This window comes from Hylobates moloch, unplaced genomic scaffold (genome assembly GCF_009828535.3).
Source record: "Hylobates moloch isolate HMO894 unplaced genomic scaffold, HMol_V3 SCAFFOLD_2, whole genome shotgun sequence".
NCBI lineage: Eukaryota > Metazoa > Chordata > Mammalia > Primates > Hylobatidae > Hylobates > Hylobates moloch.
Window position 1 is genome coordinate 147,823,989 of NW_026652277.1, and position 19,361 is coordinate 147,843,349.

Here is a 19,361-nt window from a genome sequence, read left to right on the forward strand (position 1 = left end):
CCAAAGGGTGTATTCATCTGAGTTGTCCAGTATGGTAGCTACTAGCCACATGTGGCTTCTGAGCACGTGAAATGTGACTAGCCCAAATTGATATTTCTAATTTTTCACAATTTTTATTGTCATTTTTATTATTTTTTAATAGAAGAGTGGGTTTTGCTATGTTGCCCAGCTGCATTCTAACTCCTGGGCTCAAGCAATCCTCCTGCATTTGCCTCCCAAGTAGCTGGGACTACAGGCATGCGCCACTGAACCTGGCTTTTTTTTTTTTCCATCAGAGATAGTCCAAATTGAAATGTGAGCTGCAAACACTGTATTTCAAATATTTAGTATGCAAAAAAAGAATGTAAAATATCTCATTAACAATTTTTTAGAACGATTACATGTTGAAATAATATTTTGCATATAGTGAGTTAAATATACTATTAACATTAATTCCATTTGCCACTTTTTAAAAATTTCTGCTACTAGAAAATTAAAAATTACATATGCAGCACATACTATATTTCTATTGGACAGTGTTATGTTAGATACTAGGGGCTTCCTCATACCAAATCCCAATCATCCTCGTTTCCAATTCTATTGTCATCAAGTGTTGACTTGGAAATGATATACCCCCTATGGAAGTTTAACAGTAGCTTAGCTGAGCATTCAGGCATGTGTCTCAGTCAATCAGCAGGCAGAGTTTCACTCATGCAACCTTGCCCCATGTTTCCAAGTGTGCAGCTTACTTGTAAAACTTTGCAGTATTAGTAAATATGCCACCTGCTAATGACAGTAATTGCACTCTATGTAGAATGAAATTAACTGTCAAGATTTTTCTTCAACTTTTGCTGTTTTGTTCAATTTTCTATCATGAGAGAAACATCTGTGGAAAAGGCTATAAAATAATTAGTATTTATGCAATAAATCATTATGTGTCAGGCCTAGTAAAAAAACAACAGTAAGTGTTGTAAGATAAATCCAAAGAAACTTAGTAAATATTCATAACATTTGACTCACTAGGTAGTTTTTGCACAACTTTAATTCTATTTTATTTCTAAGCCAAAGAAATCTAACACACAAAGCTATTTCATAGCTTTCAAAGCTATAGGGTATATATGTACCCAATAAGTAGGAAAAGAAAATGTTTTAAAAGAGAAATGAATTATAGGTATAGTGTTAATAATTTAACACCTGGTAGTTAACTAACTTATTTAGCAAATATGTGGAAGGCTTTGGAATACAAGAACATCCTAAAAGCATTTATCAAATCCATGCATCAGTATCCTACACATAAAGTAGGTTGAAAAAAAAAAAAAAAAAGAGGCAAAAGTTAACCTCTCTAAAAAAATTGCCATGTTGTTCCAGTATATATTTGATAGAATATTTCACATCAGAATGCGGCAAAATATTAGGTATTTTCTCCTCTATGTTTCAGACTTAGAGAAATGTCCTTAAAATTAAGGTCACACACAGGAAGGGGAACATCACACTCCGGGGACTGTTGTGGGGTGGGGGGAGGGGGGAGGGACAGCATTAGGAGATACACCTAATGCTAAATGATGAGTTAATGGGTGCAGGAAATCAACATGGCACATGGATACATATGTAACAAACCTGCACATTGTGCACATGTACCCTAAAACCCTAAAGTATAATAAAATAAAATAAATAAATTAAAAAAAAAAAAATTAAGGTCACAAAGGAGACAATCTATTCCTAGTACTGAGGGCTTAGAAAGAATCTTCAAATAAATTAGCTGTAAAAATGAAAACTAGGTGTTTTTACTTAAAGCAAAATCATTTTTTCCTATGTTCTAAGTGTTCTTATTATAACAAATGGCAATAACTCTCATATATTTCCCCATGCTAAAGATAGTACAAGGACACAGATTGTAAAATCACAAGGGAGGATGGCAGGACTAGCCTGATCCTCAAAAAATGCCTTCATTGCTTCATGAAGCAGCACAGGCACAGGAGAATCACAGAGAAGTGGATCGAATGTTTGACATAGTGTGTTCGGAGTCCCTGGTATTACCTGCAACAGGCAAGATTACACTGCCGCACCTGATAACCCCCAGACCTTATAGTGACAAAAGTTTATCATACATATGACATGCCCGTCTTGGGTCCTGCTCCTAATCCTCCTTACCCAAGGACATGGCTCGATCATCTAGAATGTTGTCAGTTGTCACTAAAAAAAGGGGAAAATGAGGAATTGTATGCTGGATTTTTAATGCGCATGTCACATCTGCTCACATTTCATTGGCCAGTCTTGTGACCACACCTAACTTCAAGGGGGTAGAGAATTACAATCCTGGTGATTGTACAAAGGGAAAAAATTGGTTAAACTGGTAAGTAACAGGGCTGGGAGGGTTACATCAGGAAGATATAGCAATTATAAACTTATATACACCTAACAACAGAGCCCCTAAAACCATGAGACAAAAACTGACAGAACTGAAAGGCAAAATAGACAATTCCAGATTATAGTTGGAGACTTCAATACTTCACTTTCAATAATAAATAGAACTACTAGAAAGATGATGAACAAGGAACTAAAAAATTCAAACAACTGTTGTTTCTGGAGAAGACAACATACATTGTAAGAACTTGGAATCAGAAATAATGAATACATCATAAAATGAAGACATGTTAGTGATGAAATTAAAAGAAATTTTGAAGAAACTAATAGGATTGTTACTTATTTAAAACTCTTAAAGCTAAACAGAAACCAAATGTAGATTAAACTAACTGATAAAGATAAAATAATCTATTCACCTACATAACATTAAAGGCCTCCAAATCAAGAAAACTCCATTGCAGTTAGAAAACAAAACAAAACAAAAACCAACAAAAACAAACAAACAAACACAGAGATAAGCAAAGGCTCCAGCTGAGATGTAAGTGGTATTTACATCCTTTGTATTCTGCTTCAAGAAAACAAAATTATTTTCACCAAATATCAAATTTAGAGTGAATTTACCCCATAAAGACAGAGGAGAATCTTTTCAAAGTAGTTGAAAAGATCAGCCGTAAATGTAAAGAGCTAGACACCTATACAGTACAAGTCAGCATTTTTCTGAAAGAATCACTGGCTATTATCAAAGTCAGCTTTTTTTTTTCATGGCCAAAAAGTTTATGATAATAGGTTGATAGCTCTACTGGCTGAAAGAAACTTTAGTAATTAAGAAAAGAAAATGCATTCATTAGTCAAGAAAGTATTAAGAAGTTAAGCATTTCGGTAAGTATGTTTACATCCTGATGCTTCAAATGGGGCATTTGACAGAGGCCAAGAGGACCATCAAGGAATTTTTTGGATGAAGAGATCCCCAAGGAAAGGATGAACATCGAGCTATGATGACGTGGGGATCCAAGGTCCTGTGCCCCATGTAGACCAGATATGACCTCCTTCATCCCAGGGTCAGGACAGTAAGAGCAGGATCCCTCCACCAGTCCATCTCCATCCAGTTACAGCAGGATGCTTCCCCAAGAGCTAGCCAGAGCTTGTCCTGGTGCTCCCTGTGCTGGCCGATGCTCAGAACCTTCTTTTGGTTCAACACTCCCTCCATTCATGGCACCACAGCCCAGGATGTCATTCTGTGAGAGGGCAGATGCTACAAGGTGGTCCTGGGGGCTGATTTAAGAAGATTCCCTTTTCCCCTTATTCTGAAAATGAGGATGAACTTACACAGAATATTCTCCTCTGAGGGACTCCCTGGCACAGCATATCCTCCACTGGGCAACAAAAAATGTCTCTACACTAAGTAGTACTAAGTAATAAACACTAAGTAGAAAATGCAATACAGAATGGCATAAGAACAATCTGTATATGCTGTTAAATAGAGATCTCCATATAATGAACCACTTTCTCAACACCAATTACAAAACAGCCCATTTTCTTCATGGGTTTATGGTGCCACTTTTACTGTACATTAAGTTCCCAAATAGACATGGGTGTATTCTGGGCATTCTCTCTTATTCCATTGGCCTATCAAAGATGAACTGCAGATGACTTAAAGATTTAAACATGAAAGTTAAAATTACAAACATAACAGAAGAAAGAATAAGTGAGTAACTTTGTGACTTGGGGTATGGGAAAGACTGCAGTCTACAAATTAGCAAGAAAAAGATGCAAACCCATTAGAAAACAGGCAATGGATCTAAAGAGGTAATTTTCTAGAAGAAATGCAAAAGGCTAACACACATATGAAGAGATGCCCAGACTCAGTAATCCATGGAAATGTAAATCACAGCAAGAATGAAATTATACTTTATACCTATTAGTCTTGGCAGCATTTTGAAGGCTAGGTAATGGTAAGCATTGGCAGGAATACAGGGATCTGCACTGGTGTGGGAGTGAGACTAGCAAAGTCTTTCTGAAGAGCAACTGGTCAAATTAAGTACACACATGCCTTGAGCCCCATCAGTTCCACTTCTGGATGTGCAACCCAAAGAAAGGACACACAGCTTCATAACCACGTATGCATAATGGTGTTCTCTGTGGTGCAATTTGTAGGGGGAACAGGACTTGAGGCAAGAATACTCTATAATGGTTAAAATCAATGGACTTGAAATATACACGAATGAATCTTTAAAAGAGTGTGAGTTTAAAAAGGTGAAACCGAGTGAGGTAAAGAATCCTCATTTATGTTAAATCAAATATACATGAACCCCAAATGACAGAACACATTCTGGAACATTTACAAAGAAACAAAAAATACATATGAAACGCTTTAAAATGGTTTCCTACAGTCAGAGGCGGGGAGAAAGGCAGATAGAAATGGGGACAGAAAGGAATAATAAAACCAGAGAAAGATCCAGCACAGGGCAACAGTGATAATGTGCCATGAAGTGAGGAGTTTGATTCATTCAACTTTAACACCTAAGGATTATGACAAAAAAAAACTACTGTATAAAGTACAATCTTACATTGCCATGCAGTTCCACACAATTCCTCTAAGCTTTTAAATCCAACATTTTCATCATTTTAACAAGATACTGTCAGCAATTTATGAAATTACTCAGTTAAGTATATTGGTTTAAGAATCTAATTATATCTGTTTATAAATACACGATGAGGTACAGTAAGACACTTAAGAAAAGAAAGCAGATTTATCAATTCATGGGGCTATACGCTCTCTGGACCTAAAACTAAAACTCAGATGCCTAAGAAGCGATGGCACAGCTGCTTCATTGACTGCACGACCATACACGCAGCCACATGAGGTCTTGAGGTTGGAAAGGCATTTTTAAACATTGCAAAATACCTGGCATTTTGAAGATTGGTCTGGGAACATAATGTGGGATTCTGACAAGCAAAGCTATATATATAACATGATGATAAGTCTTTCTAGCAGTGGGACAGGAGGAACTCAGGTATGTTGTTGACTCACAGGTGGTGCTTTGGCATTGCAGATGCTTCAGGTTTTGCAGCCAAAGAACATAGCTTAAGCAGAGCTAAAATGGCAAAGAGAATGCAGTGGGTGGAGGGTTAAGGACAAAAGATCTGCCCTCTCTGCTCAGACCTGCACAAGTTCTGCAGCTGCCTGGTCTACCTGTGGAAGCCCATGTGACAGAACTAAGAAATCCACCCTAGCTGGGCTCAGTGGCTCATGCCTGTAATCCTAGCACTTTGTGAGGCCAAGGCGGGTGGATCACCTGAGGTCAGGAGTTTGAGACCAGCCTGCCCAAGTTGGCAAACCCCATCTTTACTAAAAACACAAAAAATTAGCCGGGCGTGGTGTTGCGTGCCTGTAATTCCAGCCACTCAGGAGGCTGAGGCAGGAGAATCTCTTGAAGCCAGGAGGCAGAGGTTGCAGTGAGCCGAGATCACGCAACTGCACTCCAGTCTGAGCGACGAGTGAAACACCGTCTAAAAAAAAAAAAAAAAAAAATCCACCTTCTTTCATTAAGACATCTCTACCTTCAATTCTTTGGTAAATCCCATCAGACCACCAAAGGAAAAAAACAGAAACAAAATTAAGCAAAACAAAAGAAAATCTCTTCCTCTATTTATCCCTTCCCAAGATCTTCCTCCAGTTTAGCCAAACCCACTTTCTTGCCTTTGAGTGAATAGCCAGACTCCTGTGTCTTGCCTGCATCCACATTTTCCATCTCTGCAGCATAGGAAATAATTTTTTTCTGCATTATAAAAATATTGTGCCCAGTTAAAAAATTTTAAAACGTGAGAGTTACCCAGTGTGTCTTAAACATTTGTAATGTTCAGAAATCTTTTTCTTTTTTTTTTTTCTTTTTTTCTTGAGACAGGGTCTGGCTCTGTCACCCAGGCTAGAGTGCAGTGGTGCATTCTCAGCTCACTGAAGCCTCAACCTCCCTGGCTCAAGCGGTTCTCACACCTCAGCCTCACGAGTAGCTGGGACTTACAGGCACATGCCACCAGACCTGGCTAATTTTGTTTAGTTTTTGTAAAGAGGGGGTCTCACTATGTTGGCTCAGGCTGGTTTCAATATACATGACACATGGACTCAAGTAATCCTCCCGTCTCAGTCTCCTAAAGTGCTGGGATTACAGATGTGAGCCACCATGCCTGGCTCAGCAATCTTAAAGACATTACAAAGGAGCTATCGACGGAAGAAGTTCAAACCAAAGATTAAAAATAATGTTGGTAATCACTCTGAAAAATAAAATTATATGAGATAAATTCAAAGGTTGGAACCCCCCCGCCCCCCACACACACACACACACTTCTTAGTGCTTGTACATTTGCTTAATCCCCATGTAGTGTACAAAATACAGAAACACTTTGTTTCTGTAATACTCCACTATAAATAGTTTTCTCATCCTTTAAAACTTTTTGCTTTACAGAACATGAGAGCATAAACGGAGAGGCTATAGTCTTCAAAGAATCAGCGATTTGCACTATTTGTAAGGGGGAAAAAAGTTAAATCCTTACCAATTATATTTGTTTGCTAGCAAAAATGTTGTCTCTGCAGACGTCAACAATGACCACCCTATCATCTCTTTTTTAGCCTTAGCTGGCAGGAAGGTCAAAACTAAATTCCATTACCATTTAACTGCTAACCCCAATACATTCAATTCCCTGTTCTTTTTGTAGCAAAGGGCCCTGGATTGACCATAGCAGGGTTCATCTTAGGATTCAAGCATGTCTTGGTGGTTAGAAAGGAAAAACCACGAAGAGTGAAGTTCCATGAAGAAGGGACAGAAAATGTGAGGGTACAAGCTGGTTCAAAGATGATGTGTCAACACAAGAGGGGGGCTTGTATTTAGACTCGTGTCCAGAGGTGTGACCTCTGATCCCATGGACTGACCCTTGAGTTCTAAGGCTAGGGACAACTGCTGTGGACAATTGATTTTACCATTCATCAATTCCATTGAATTTTGGTGGGAAATATCTCATAGAAAAAGAGGGGAAACTGAATGGAAAGGAACTCCACCTTTATTCTACTGAAAATCAAATGTTTGAGAAAAGCAACTTATGCATAATATAATGCTGTTATTTTACAAAGTGATTTTTATTTTAAGTTTTGGGATACATGTACAGAAAGTGCTTGTATTAACATATATATATATATGCGTGTGTGTGTGTGTGTGTTAATATAACCTATTAACAAACAAAAAAAACCCTATATATATATAGGTGTTAATATAACCTATTAACAAACAAAGAAGGTTTGTTAATAGGTATACATGTACCATGGTGGTTTGCTGCACCTATCAACCTGTCATCTAGGTTATAAGACCCACATGTATTAGGTATTTGTCCTAATGCTCTCCCTCTCCTTGTCCCCCACCCCCAACAGGCCCTGGTGTGTGATGTTCCCCTCCCTGAGTCCATGTGTTTTCATTGTTCAATTCCAACTTATGAATGAGAACACGTGGTGTGTTTGGTTTCCTGTTTCTGTGTTAGTTTGCTGAGAAGGATGGCTTCCAGCTTCATCCATGTCCCTGCAAAGGACATGAACTCATTCTTTTTTATGGTTGCATAGTATTCCGTGGTGTATATGTGTCACATTTGCTTTATCCAGTCTATCATTGATGGCATTTGGGTTGGTTCCAAGTCTTTGTGATTGTAAATACTGGTAGCTTGATGGGAATAGCATTGAATCTATAAATTACTTTAGGCAGTATGGCCATTTTCATAATATTGATTCTTCCTATCCATGAGCACGGAATGTCTTTTTTTTCCTTTGTGTCTTGTCTTATTTCTTGAGCAGTGGTTTGTAGTTCTCCTTGAAGAGGTCCTTCATGTCTCTCGTAAGTTGGATTCCTAGGTATTTTATTCTCTTTGTAGCAGTTGCGAATGGGAGTTCACTCATGATTTGGCTGTTTGTCTATTATTGGTGTATAGGAATGCTTGTGGTTTTTGCACATTGATTTTGTATCCTGAGAATTTGCTGAAGTTGCTTATCAGCTTAAGGAGTTTTGGGGCTGAGATGATGGTGTTTTCTAAATATACAATCACGTTGTCTGCAAACAGAGACAATTTGACTTCCTCTCATCCTATTTGAATACTCTTTATTTCTTTCTCTTGCCTGACTGCTCAGGCTAGAACTTCCAATACTATCTTGAATAAGAGTGGTGAGAGAGGGCATCCTTGTCTTGTGCTGGTTTTCAAAGGGAATGCTTCCAGCTTTTTGCCCATTCAGTGTGATGTTGGTTATGGGTTTGTCATAAATAGCTCTTATTATTTTGAGATATGTTCCATCAATACCTAGGTTATTGAGAGTTTTTAGCATCAAGGGATGTTGAATTTTATCATAGGCCTTTTCTGCATCTAGTAAGATAGCCATGTGGTTTTTGTCATTGGTTCTGTTTATGTAATGGATAATGTTTATTGATTTGCGTATGTTGAACCAGCCTTGCATACCAGGGATAAAGCTGACTTGATCGTGGTGGATAAACTTTTTGATGTGCTGCTGGATTCAGTTTGCCAGTATTTTATTGAAGATTTTTGCATTGATATTTGTCAGGGATATTGGCTTGAAATCTTCTGGTGCATTGTGTCTTTATTCTCACTGGTTTCAAAGAACATCTTTGTTTCTGCCTTCATTTCATTATTTACCCAGTAGTCATTCAGGAGCAGGCTGTTCAATTTCCATGTAGTTGTGCAGTTTTTAGTGAGCTTCTTAATCCTGAGTTCTAATTTGATTGCACTGCAGTCTGAGAGACTGTTATGATTTCCATTCTTTTGCATTTGCTGAAGAGTGTTCTACTTCCAATTATGTGATCAATTTTAGAGTACGTGCTGTGTGGCACTGAGAAGAATCTATGTTCTGTTGATTTGAGGTGGAGAGTTCTGCAGATATCTATTAGGTCCACTTGGTCCAGAGCTGAGTTCAAGTCCTGAATATCCTTGTTAATTTTCTGACTCGTTGATTTGTCTAATATTGACAGTGGGGTGTTAAAGTCTCCTACTATTATTGTGTGGGAGTCTAAGTCTCTTTGCAGGTCCCCAAGAACTTGTTTTATGTATCTGGGTGCTCCTGTATTAGGTGTATATATATTTAGGATAGTTAGCTCTTCTTGTTGCATTGATCCCTTTACCATTATGTAATGCCCTTCTTTGTCTTTTTTGATCTTTGTTGGTATAAAGTCTGTTTTATCAGAGACTAGGATTGCAACCCCTGCTCTTTTTTTGCTTTCCATTTGCTTGGTAAATATTCGTCCATCTCTTTGTTTTGAGCCTATGTGTGTCTTTGCACCTGAGATGGGTCTCCTGAATACAGCACACTGGTGGGTCTTGACTCTTTATCCAATTTGCCAGTCTGTGTCTTCTAATTGAGGCATTTAGCCCATTTACATTTCAGGCTAATATTGTTATGTGTGAATTTGATCCTGTCATCATGATGCTAGCTGGTTATTTTGCCCATTAGCTGATGCAGTTTCTTTATCGTGTCATTGGTCTTTGTATTTTGGTTTGTTTTTGCAGTGGCTGATACCAGTTTTTCCTTTCTATATTTAGTGCTTCCTTAAGGAGCTCTTGTAAGGCAGGCCCAGTGGTGACAAAACCCTTCAGCATTTGCTTGTCAGTAAAGGATTTTATTTCTCCTCCATATATGAAGCTTAGTTTGGCTGGATATGAAATTTTGGGTTGAAAATTCTTTTCTTTAATAATGTTTAATATTGGCCCCCACTCTCTTCTGGCTTGTAGGGTTTCTGCAGAGAGATCTGCTGTTAGTCTAATGGGCTTCCCTTTGTGGGTAACCTGGCCTTTCTTTCTGGCTGCCCTTAACATTTTTTCCTTCATTTCAACCCTGGTGAGTTTGACAATTATGTATTTTGGGTTGCTCTTCTTGAGGAGTATCGTAGCTGTGTTCTCTGTATTTCTTGAATTTGCATTTGGCCTGTCTTGCTAGGTTGGGGAAGTTCTCCTGGATAATATCCAGAAGCATGTTTTCCAACTTGGTTCCATTCTCCCTGTCACTTTCAGGTACACCCATCAATCGTATGTTTGTTCTTTTCACACAGTCCCATATTTCTTGGAGGCTTTGTTCATTCATTTTCATTCTTTTTTCTCTAATCTTTTCTTCATGCCTTATTTCAGTAAGTTGATCTTCAATCTTTGATATCCTTTCTTCCACTTGATTGATTCCACTATCGATACTTGACGTATGCTTGACGAAGTTCTCGTGCTGTGCTTTTCAGCTCCATCAGGTCATTTATGTTCCTCTCTAAACTGGTTATTCTAGTTAGCAGTTCCTGTAACCTTTTATCAAGGTTCTTAGCTTCCTTGCATTGGGTTAGAACATGCTCCTTTAGCTCAGAGGAGTTTATTACTACCCACCTTCTGAAGCCGTCATCAATCTCATTTTCTGTCCAGTTTTGTGCCCTTGTTGGAAAGGAGTGGCTATCATTTGGACGAGAAGAGGAATTCTGGTTTTTGGAATTTTCAGCGTTTTTGCACTGGTTTTTCCTCATCTTCTTGGATTTATCTACCTTTGATCTTTGATGACCTTTGGATGGGGTTTTTGTGTGGGAGTCCTTTATGTTGACATTGATGTTGCTTTTTGTTTGTTAGTTTTTCTTCTCACAGGCCCCTCTTCTGCAGGTCTGCTACAGTTTGCTGGAGGTCCACTCCAGATCCTATTCGCCTGAGTATCACCAGTGGAGGCTGCAGAATAGCAAAGATCACTGCCTACTCCTTCCTCTGGAAGCTTCATCCCAGAGGTGCACTGGCCAGATGCCGGCCAGAGCTCTCCTGTATGAGGTGCCTGTCGACCCCCGTTGGGAGGTTTCTCCCAGTCAGAAGGCACGGGGGTCAGGGACCCACTTGAGGAGGCAGTCCGTCCCTTAGCAGAGCTGGTGCGCTGTGCTGGGAGAATCCCTCTTGTCAGAATCAGCTGCTCTCTTCAGAGCCAGCAGGCAGAAAGGATTAAAGCCACTGAAGCTGCGCCCACAGCTGCCCCTTCCCCCAGGCGCTCTGTCCCATGGAGATGGGGATTATGTCTGTAAGCCCCTGACTGGGGCTGTTACCTTTCCTTCAGAGATGCCCTGCCCAGTGAGGAGGAATCTAGAGAAGCAGTCTGGCCACAGCCACTTTGCCATGCCCAGCCCTGACCTCCCAGCCTCCTTAGTACTGTCAGGGGAAAACTGCCTACGAAAGCCTCAGTAATGGTGGACAGCCCTCCTCCCACCAAGCTGGATGGTCCCAGGTCAACTTCAGACTGCTGTGCTGGCAGTGAGAATTTCAAGCCCGTGATTCTTAGCTTGCTGGGCTCCGTTGGAGTGGGACCCACTGAGAAAGACCACTTAGCTCCCTGGCTTTGGCCCCTTTTCCAGGGGATTGAACAGTTCTGTCTCACTGGGGTTCAGGTGCCACTAGCGTATGAAAAAATAGTCCTGCAGCTAGCTCAGTGTTTGCCCAAACAGCCACCCAATTTTGTGCTTGAAACCCAGGGCCCTGGTGGTGTAGGCATATGAGGGAATCTCCTGATCTGCAGATTGCAAAAACTGTGGGAAAAGTGTAGCAACCCAGCCAGGTAGCACAGTACCTCACGGCTTCCTTTGGCTTGGGGAAGGAGGTCCCCAGCTCCTTGCAATTCCCAGGTGAAGCAATGCCTCACCCAGCTTCTGTTCGTCCTCTGTGCATTGGACCCATTGCCTAACCAGTCCCAGTGAGATGAACTGGGTACCTCAGTTGGAAATGCAGAAATTACCCACCTTCTGCGTTGGTCTCTTTGGGAGCTAGCTGCAGACCGGAGCTGTTCCTATTCAGCCATCTTGGTCCCTCTCACAAAGTGATTTTTAAGAAGATAAAAGATTTCAAAATAAATATGATTCTATCTTATAATTTTAGTTTGTAATTGGAATTTTGCAAAGTTTCTAAAAAGTTTCTTTTAGGGCAGCTTTCAGCTGTCTTGTCTTTTTGCCAAAGAACAGTTTTAGAATTATGTTATCTTAACTGACCTATTATTTTGAAAGCCTCACTGAAAATTAGAATAAGATATTTAAAGTACATACTTTCATCCAAGTTTTGCATTATGCATGATGCTGGGATAAGTGGTTTACAAAATATATTTAAAATATTCCTATCCTATGGATCTTATAACTGGCACTAATAAAACTGAGGTGACTCAATGTTTTGCCCTTTTACTATCAAATAAATATACCAGATGAAAAAGAAAATAGAATATTTACACTAAGTACATTCACTAATATAAACATGTTGAAGAGTTAGGATTTACATATTCACATTGGATCAAGATAGAAACAGAATTGGGAGGACAAGAGATTTCACTTTCATACTTGGTAATTCAGACATCCTTGTTAAAGAGTTCAATCTACTTTGATAGCAGGGGAAATTTTTGTTTCTGAGGATATTTTGGTGCTCTGAGGTAGAAAAGGAATATGTACAGGATCTCAGACAACTGGAATTCCCATGACCTCCTAGCTGCTGAGGGATGAATCTCCAGGCCCTCCCAGGGGCCCTCAGCCTGGAACTCTCGACGGCCACTTCTGGGTTGGGGTGGAAAGGCTTCGGGACTAGCAGGGAAGGGAAGGCCACAGTGGAGTTTTGTATCCATTCATGTGGGTTATTTCTTCCCTGAAACCTGGAGACCGGAGGCTGCCTAAGTCAGACAATGTGAGTATTAAAAAACTTCCTGTAGCAATAAGAGCATCGAGAACATAAGACACATTGTAGGATAAGAGCGAAAAAAAAAAAAAATTATTCAAGGACTTGGAACTTAAGGGTTTTTCCAAGTTTTTGAAGGTTGTGAAAAAAACTGGACACGAGATGCTCAGTAATTGTTTTGGGAATTGTTTTCTTGGAAATATCACGCTCATTGTTAGCCAGGCAAAACAGACTTTCTTGGTTCTTGACTATACTTCAAATTTTAAAAAGGTATCTTATTTTGTTTCAATTATTTTAAATGCTATTATTATCCCTTAATCAATATATCAATCCATCAAGTCATCAGAACATTTAGGAATTCAATCTTACCTTTATCTGGACAAGTTTAATTTCATCAAATCTTGTATCAGCAAGAGATTTCCTTGTCTGGCCTCTTCGGTGTCCAAATTTACACTTATTTCTAATCACTTGCTCATCATCTTCTATGGGTCTTCGAACATATTTAAAGCGATCTTTGAGGGCTCGTTTCCATAAAAACTGTAAAATAACAAAACAGGCCAGTTAATCTTCAAGGAGATTGAGCTAATCCTATATAAACAATGTGTCTATGCAACAACAATACATACCTATCATCTTTGGGCTTGAAATTATTTTCACATCATAGTAATAGAAAGAATATATCTATCCTTCCTTTTATCCTCACAGCAATCTTGTGACACTGCTACAGAAATTATAAACCCTAAGTTATAGGTAAGCAGACAAAGTCACAGAAATATAAATCTTTTCCCAATATCATATGGTTATTGAGTAAATATATAGGTTCTTGAACCTAGATTTTCTAATTCCCAAAAGTGATACTTTCCACTATACTCTGCTGTCTCCACAACCAATTCCATTTTTCTAGTGGGTTCTAAAAAGACCTGATAGTGGCTTATGGATTGATGCATTTTCTTTAAAAATAATTTTCTGTCATCTTTTCAAATTTGTTTTGGTGAGTACTGCTGGCATTCACTCCCTAAGTGTCTGTGGTGCCTCTACTGTTTCAAACACAAAGACCAACTCCCCACTCTGGGAGGGAGAAGGGTGTAGGTGGACCTCACTTTCAGCGTAGCAGAGTACTTTCAGTGTAGCAGAGTAATTTCAATATAGAGTGAAAAGTATTATAATAGGGGAAGATACATCATTCATTTACATTGTGTTAGGAGATCATAAAAGCCTTCCTGTAGGAAGTGAATCTAAACTGAGACTTAGGTCTTAGGGTCAGGTAACTGCATGAAGGGATGGAGATAGCATTGGGGAATGCCAGTTGGGTAGATGCACAGAAGTTCAGAAGGATGAAGCTGCATGTGCAATGGAATAGAGGGAGAGCTGGCGCCCTTTAGAGAACTACCAAGAGTTGCACGAGGCTGGAGCACAGAGCTCAAGATGAGGGAATGACAGAGGATGGGGTAAAAAATAAGGTGGGAGAGAGGAGCCAGCCCAATCAAGGGCCATGGTCACCCCATTAAGGAGCCTCAATGTAATCCTGAACCAGATCTTAAATCTGTCTCTGTGGACAGGCTGTATTAGAATCTCATAGGAACTTTTGCCCTTGGTCTTTCCTCTAAAGCAATGGTTCTCAAAATTTAGCCTGAATCAATTCCTGGAGGACCTGTTAGAGCACAGGTTGCTGAGCACCACTCTTGGCATCTCTGATTTTGAGGTCGGGGTAAGCTGAGAGTGTGCTTTCTTGCAAGTTCCCATGCTATGCTGCTGCTTGCTACTGTTCAGGAGATTGTGATGGAGCCCAGATGTATTTTTTAAAGCTCTACAGAGAATTCATCAGAACAGCCAGGTTTAGGAAGTCTTCCTAGGCCATGTTGAGTTTGAAGAGTGAATGGTCCAGATTTGAGCTCTGGAAGGATCTGTCTGGCATGTGGAGTTTTTGTGAGACCAGAGACATGGACAACACCTAGGAAGCACCCCTGGACTTCTTCCTCAATATGCCAACATCTCTTCCACTGCTGGGCCTTCAGTTTGGGGCTGGAAAGCTTTATCCCTGTCTTCCCACACCTAGATGGTATGTAGTTAACCCTTGCTTTGCCTTCAGGTCTCAGTTCAGCCTGTGCTTCATGGAAGCCTCCTCTGGCCTCTGTAACAGCTTGGTGTTGGATCGCCCCTTTCTTCATTGGCACTTATCACAGTGGTAATCTACCCTCATCTATGTGATACTTTGTTTCTATTTCTATTTCTTTTTCTTTTCTTTTCCTTTCTCTTTTCCCTCCCTCCCTCCCTCCTTCCTTCTTCCTTCCTTCCTTTCCTCTAGGCTATAAGCACATAAAGAAAGGCTCATGCCTGCTTTGCCCACCAAGCCCAGCACGGTGCTTCATGCATGCTAGACACTATAAATGTTTGATGTCTTGTGTTAATACTCTATGAAGCAGGAGATGCAGGTGTCAGCATGACAGACCAGAAGCAAGACTCTGAGCCTTGGCAGTGCTTAGCTGGTAACTAACTCACTGAGTGAGTGGTGGCCCAACCCTTCTTTTTTTTTTTTTTAGACAGAGTTTCACTCTTGTTGCTCAGGCTGGAGTGCAATGGCACAATCTTGGCTCACTGCAACCTCTACCTCCTGGGCTCAAGCGATTCTCCTGCCTCAGCCTCCTGAGTAGCTGGGATTACAGACATGTGCAACCACGCCCAGCTAATTTTTCGTATTTTTAGTAGAGACGAGGTTTCTCCATGTTGGTCAGGCTGGACTCAAACTCCCAACCTCAGGTAATCTGCCCACCTCGGCCTCCCAAAGTGCTGGGATTACAGGCGTGAGCCACCGCGCCCGGCTGGCCCAACCCTTCTTGAAGCCAGTGCCTTAGGGCTGCTTCTGCTGCTCATCTCCCCTGCAATGCCATGTGCTTGAATAGATCCCCACAGTGAGTGCAGGGAAGGAAAAAAAAAAAAAAAAAAAACCCTTGCAGGCATATGGGCCTGTGTTCCCCTCAAGCCCTGGCCATGAGAGAGAGTGGTAAGTCGCCGAATGGCTTTGGGCATGTTTTCTAAGCTCTATTTCCTCATGGGCCAATGGGAATGCCACTAAAATAACATTAGCCAAATTCTTGGCACTTAGATTTTGCCATTCCTGATTATACGGTTTGTAAGTCCCAATAACAGTAATCCCTGAAAGCACCATAGCCTAAGTTGGGAAGACTGCAGGTCCAAGTACTAGCCTGAATACATATTAGCCAAGTAAGCCCTCTTAATTTTAGTTTCTTCAACTATACAACGGAACAATAAGATCTGTCCTATCAACTGCACTGGCTTTTTGGGAGAGTGAGTAGCTACTCATTGAAGATATTTGTAAACTAAACTGCTGTTTGTAAAGTCCTTCAACAGCTCTAGTAAGAAAGGCAGTGGTTGAGGGTTGGAGTATGGCTTCAGCACTGATTAAGCTCCCAGGTATGCATGAGTCAGAGATGCCTTATCACCTCCCACAGGCTTGCTTGTGAGCCTGGACTTTACCATTGCTGTTTTACAACAAAACAGACAAAAACAACGGCTTGTATTTTTCTTAGCCATGAAATATGAACTAAAGCAAGTATAGTACTTTTTTTTTCCACGTGTTTCCTATAGCTCTGAAGGGTTTCTAAACATGCTGAACCTGGTGGGAGGTATTATAGCAATCAACGGCTAGGGCATTTTTAAATTGCCAATTCCTTCTTTCTAGCCTCTCCCGTCTCTCCTTGTTAACTGTCTGATAGGAACAGAAAAAGGACAAATCAAATACAATCTTCCACATGAGTATTCAATCAATGAGTATTTACTGAGAATCTGCTATACGCCTGACACCGTGAGTTACTTACACAGACGCCTCAGGTAGGCAGACTCAGTAAGAAATATTTGTGTTATATAATAATCATCCCTCTCCTCCATGTTTCCAGCTAGAGAGGGTGTAGAAAGTTCTACATGAAGACAGCTCTCCGTCAACCACTCTGAAATAAAAAATGGCCCTGAAATTGCAGACCTCCTGTTGTGACATATGAAGCAGTCCACAGCATCACCAGCAGATCTTTGCACATTCAAATGCAGAATGTGGACTGTCTTACATGGCAACTGGACTAGACTTGTCCAAAAAGCAAATATCCGGAAAAATAAAAAAGGGTATGGAGAGACTGTCTAGACAAAAAGAAATTAAAGAGACATAATAACCAATGCAATGCAAAACACTCAATTAGGTATTATAGCTAAAAAACTATTTTTAAAACATTTTTGAAAAATTGGAGAAATGTGAACATGGATTGTATATATTATGCAATTATTGCTAATTTTCTTGGGTATAAAAATGATATTGTGGTTATATAAGAGATTGTCCTTATTCTTTTTTTTTTTTTTTTTTGGAGATGAAGTCTCACTCTTGTCCCCCAGGCTAGAGTGCGATAGTGTGATCTCGGCTCACTGCAACCTCTGCCTCCTGGGTTGAAGTGGTTCTCCTGCTTCAGCCTCCCATGTGTAGCTGGGAATACAGGCACCTGCCACTATGCCTGGCTAATTTTTGTGTTTTTAGTAGAGATGGGGTTTTCCCATGTTGGTCAGGCTGGTCTTGAACTCCTGACCTCAGGTGATCCACCCGCCTCGGCCTCCCAAAGTGCTAGGATTACAGGCGTGAGCCACCATACCAGGCTTTTTTTTTTTTTTTTTTTTTTGAGACAGGGTTTTGCTGTGTCATCCAGGCTGGAGTGCAGTAGTGCAATCATAGCTCACTGCTGTCTCAACCTCCTGGGCTCTAGTGGTCCTCCCACCTCAGCCTCCCCAGTAGCTGAGACTACAGGCTCATGCCACCATACCTGGCTAATTTTTTTTTCTTTTTTTTTGTAGGGATGGGGTTTTACCATGTTGCCCAGGCTGGTCTTGAACCCCTGGGATCAAGTGATCTGTCCACCTTGGCCGCCCAAGTTGCTGAGATTATAGGCGTGAACCACCACTCCCAGCTGTTCTTATATGTTATGGTGTTTAGGGATGACATCTGCAGCTTGCTTTTAAATGCTCAACCAAAACAAACAAATAAATATGACAGAAGAAAAATAAATGTGGCAAAATGTTAATCCCTAATCTAGATCAGTAACTCTCAGCCAGCGATGTGATGTTGCTCCTCTCCCTCCCCTTGTCTTGTTTTGTTGTTGTTATTGCTTTGTTCTGTTTTGTTTTTTAAGAGAAAGTTTGCTTTATTCTGTAGTGTGCTTACTTTAGTGATGTTTGTGGACATGTCTGGTTGTCACAACTGGGTGGACAGAGTCCTACTCATACCTAGTGGGTGCCAGGGATGCTACTAAATATACTTCAATGTACTAAACAGTCCCCAGCAGAAAGAATTATCCAGCCCCAAAGGTAAACAGTCAAAAGGTTGAGAAAACCCATGTTGCTAGGAGTATATGCATATCAATGTAGCATTCTTTCAACTTTTGTTCAGATTTGAAACTTTTCTTTTCTTTTTCTTTTTTTTTTTCTTTTTCTTTTTTTTTTTTTGAGATGGAGTTCCACTCTTGTTGCCCAGGCTTGAGTGCAATGGTGTGATCTCAGCTCACTGCAACCTAAGCCTCCTGGTTCAAGCGATTCTCCTGCCTCAGCCTCCCAAGTAGCTGAGATTAAAGGTGCCCGCCACCATGCCTGGCTAATTTTTGTATTTTTAGTAGAGAGAGGGTTTTGCCATATTGGCTAGGCTGGTCTCAAACTCCTGACCTCAGGTGATCTGCCCACCTTGGCCTCCCAAAATGCTGGGATTACAGGCATAAGCCACCGCACCTGGCCCAAAATTTTTTAAAATAGAGAGTTAAAAATAAACTTAGCCCTAAAAATTACCGAGTTTGTGCACCCTTTTTCTTTCTCCACCCCTGCCTCCCATTAATGTTCTCTGAAATTTTGTACATTTTCCACTGTAACATTAGAAACACAACCTCACACACACTTGCAGGGAGAATTTGGGTAAACATCCATCCAGACACCAGAGTTTCTCCTTCTACTCTATGAGTGCAAATCTGAGCCCTAATCTGCTAAGCAATTTTGCACACGTCTCTTTATCAGTTAACGGTCTTTAGTGAATGTCACTGGGAACAGATGTGGATAAAATGCGCACAAGAGCAAAGAAAGCATTGTTTGTTACTTTGTATGTGTCTCACTTTGATAACCGTGAAACTAAAGGTCAAAAGATATTGGATCAATATGGATTTGCTTATGTATATGCAAAGATTCTCTAGAAGGACTCTAATAGCATTGGTTACTTCTGGGGAGGAAAATTAGGTGGCTGGAGAAGCAAGGGCAGGTGGGAAACTTTTCTATTTATACCCTTTTGTAGTTTT

At 40.4% G+C, this 19,361-nt stretch overlaps 1 protein-coding gene across 1 annotated transcript in view; it reads right to left on the reverse strand.

Moving 5' to 3' along the window:
* The window catches only part of SAMD3 (sterile alpha motif domain containing 3), a 220,196-nt gene that overhangs the window by 18,953 nt on the left and 181,882 nt on the right, over positions 1–19,361 (reverse strand). The window contains exon 10 of the mRNA XM_032158959.2: positions 13,405–13,572. Coding sequence (XP_032014850.1) covers positions 13,405–13,572 — 168 coding nt within the window. The remainder of the gene's footprint in view (positions 1–13,404; positions 13,573–19,361) is intronic.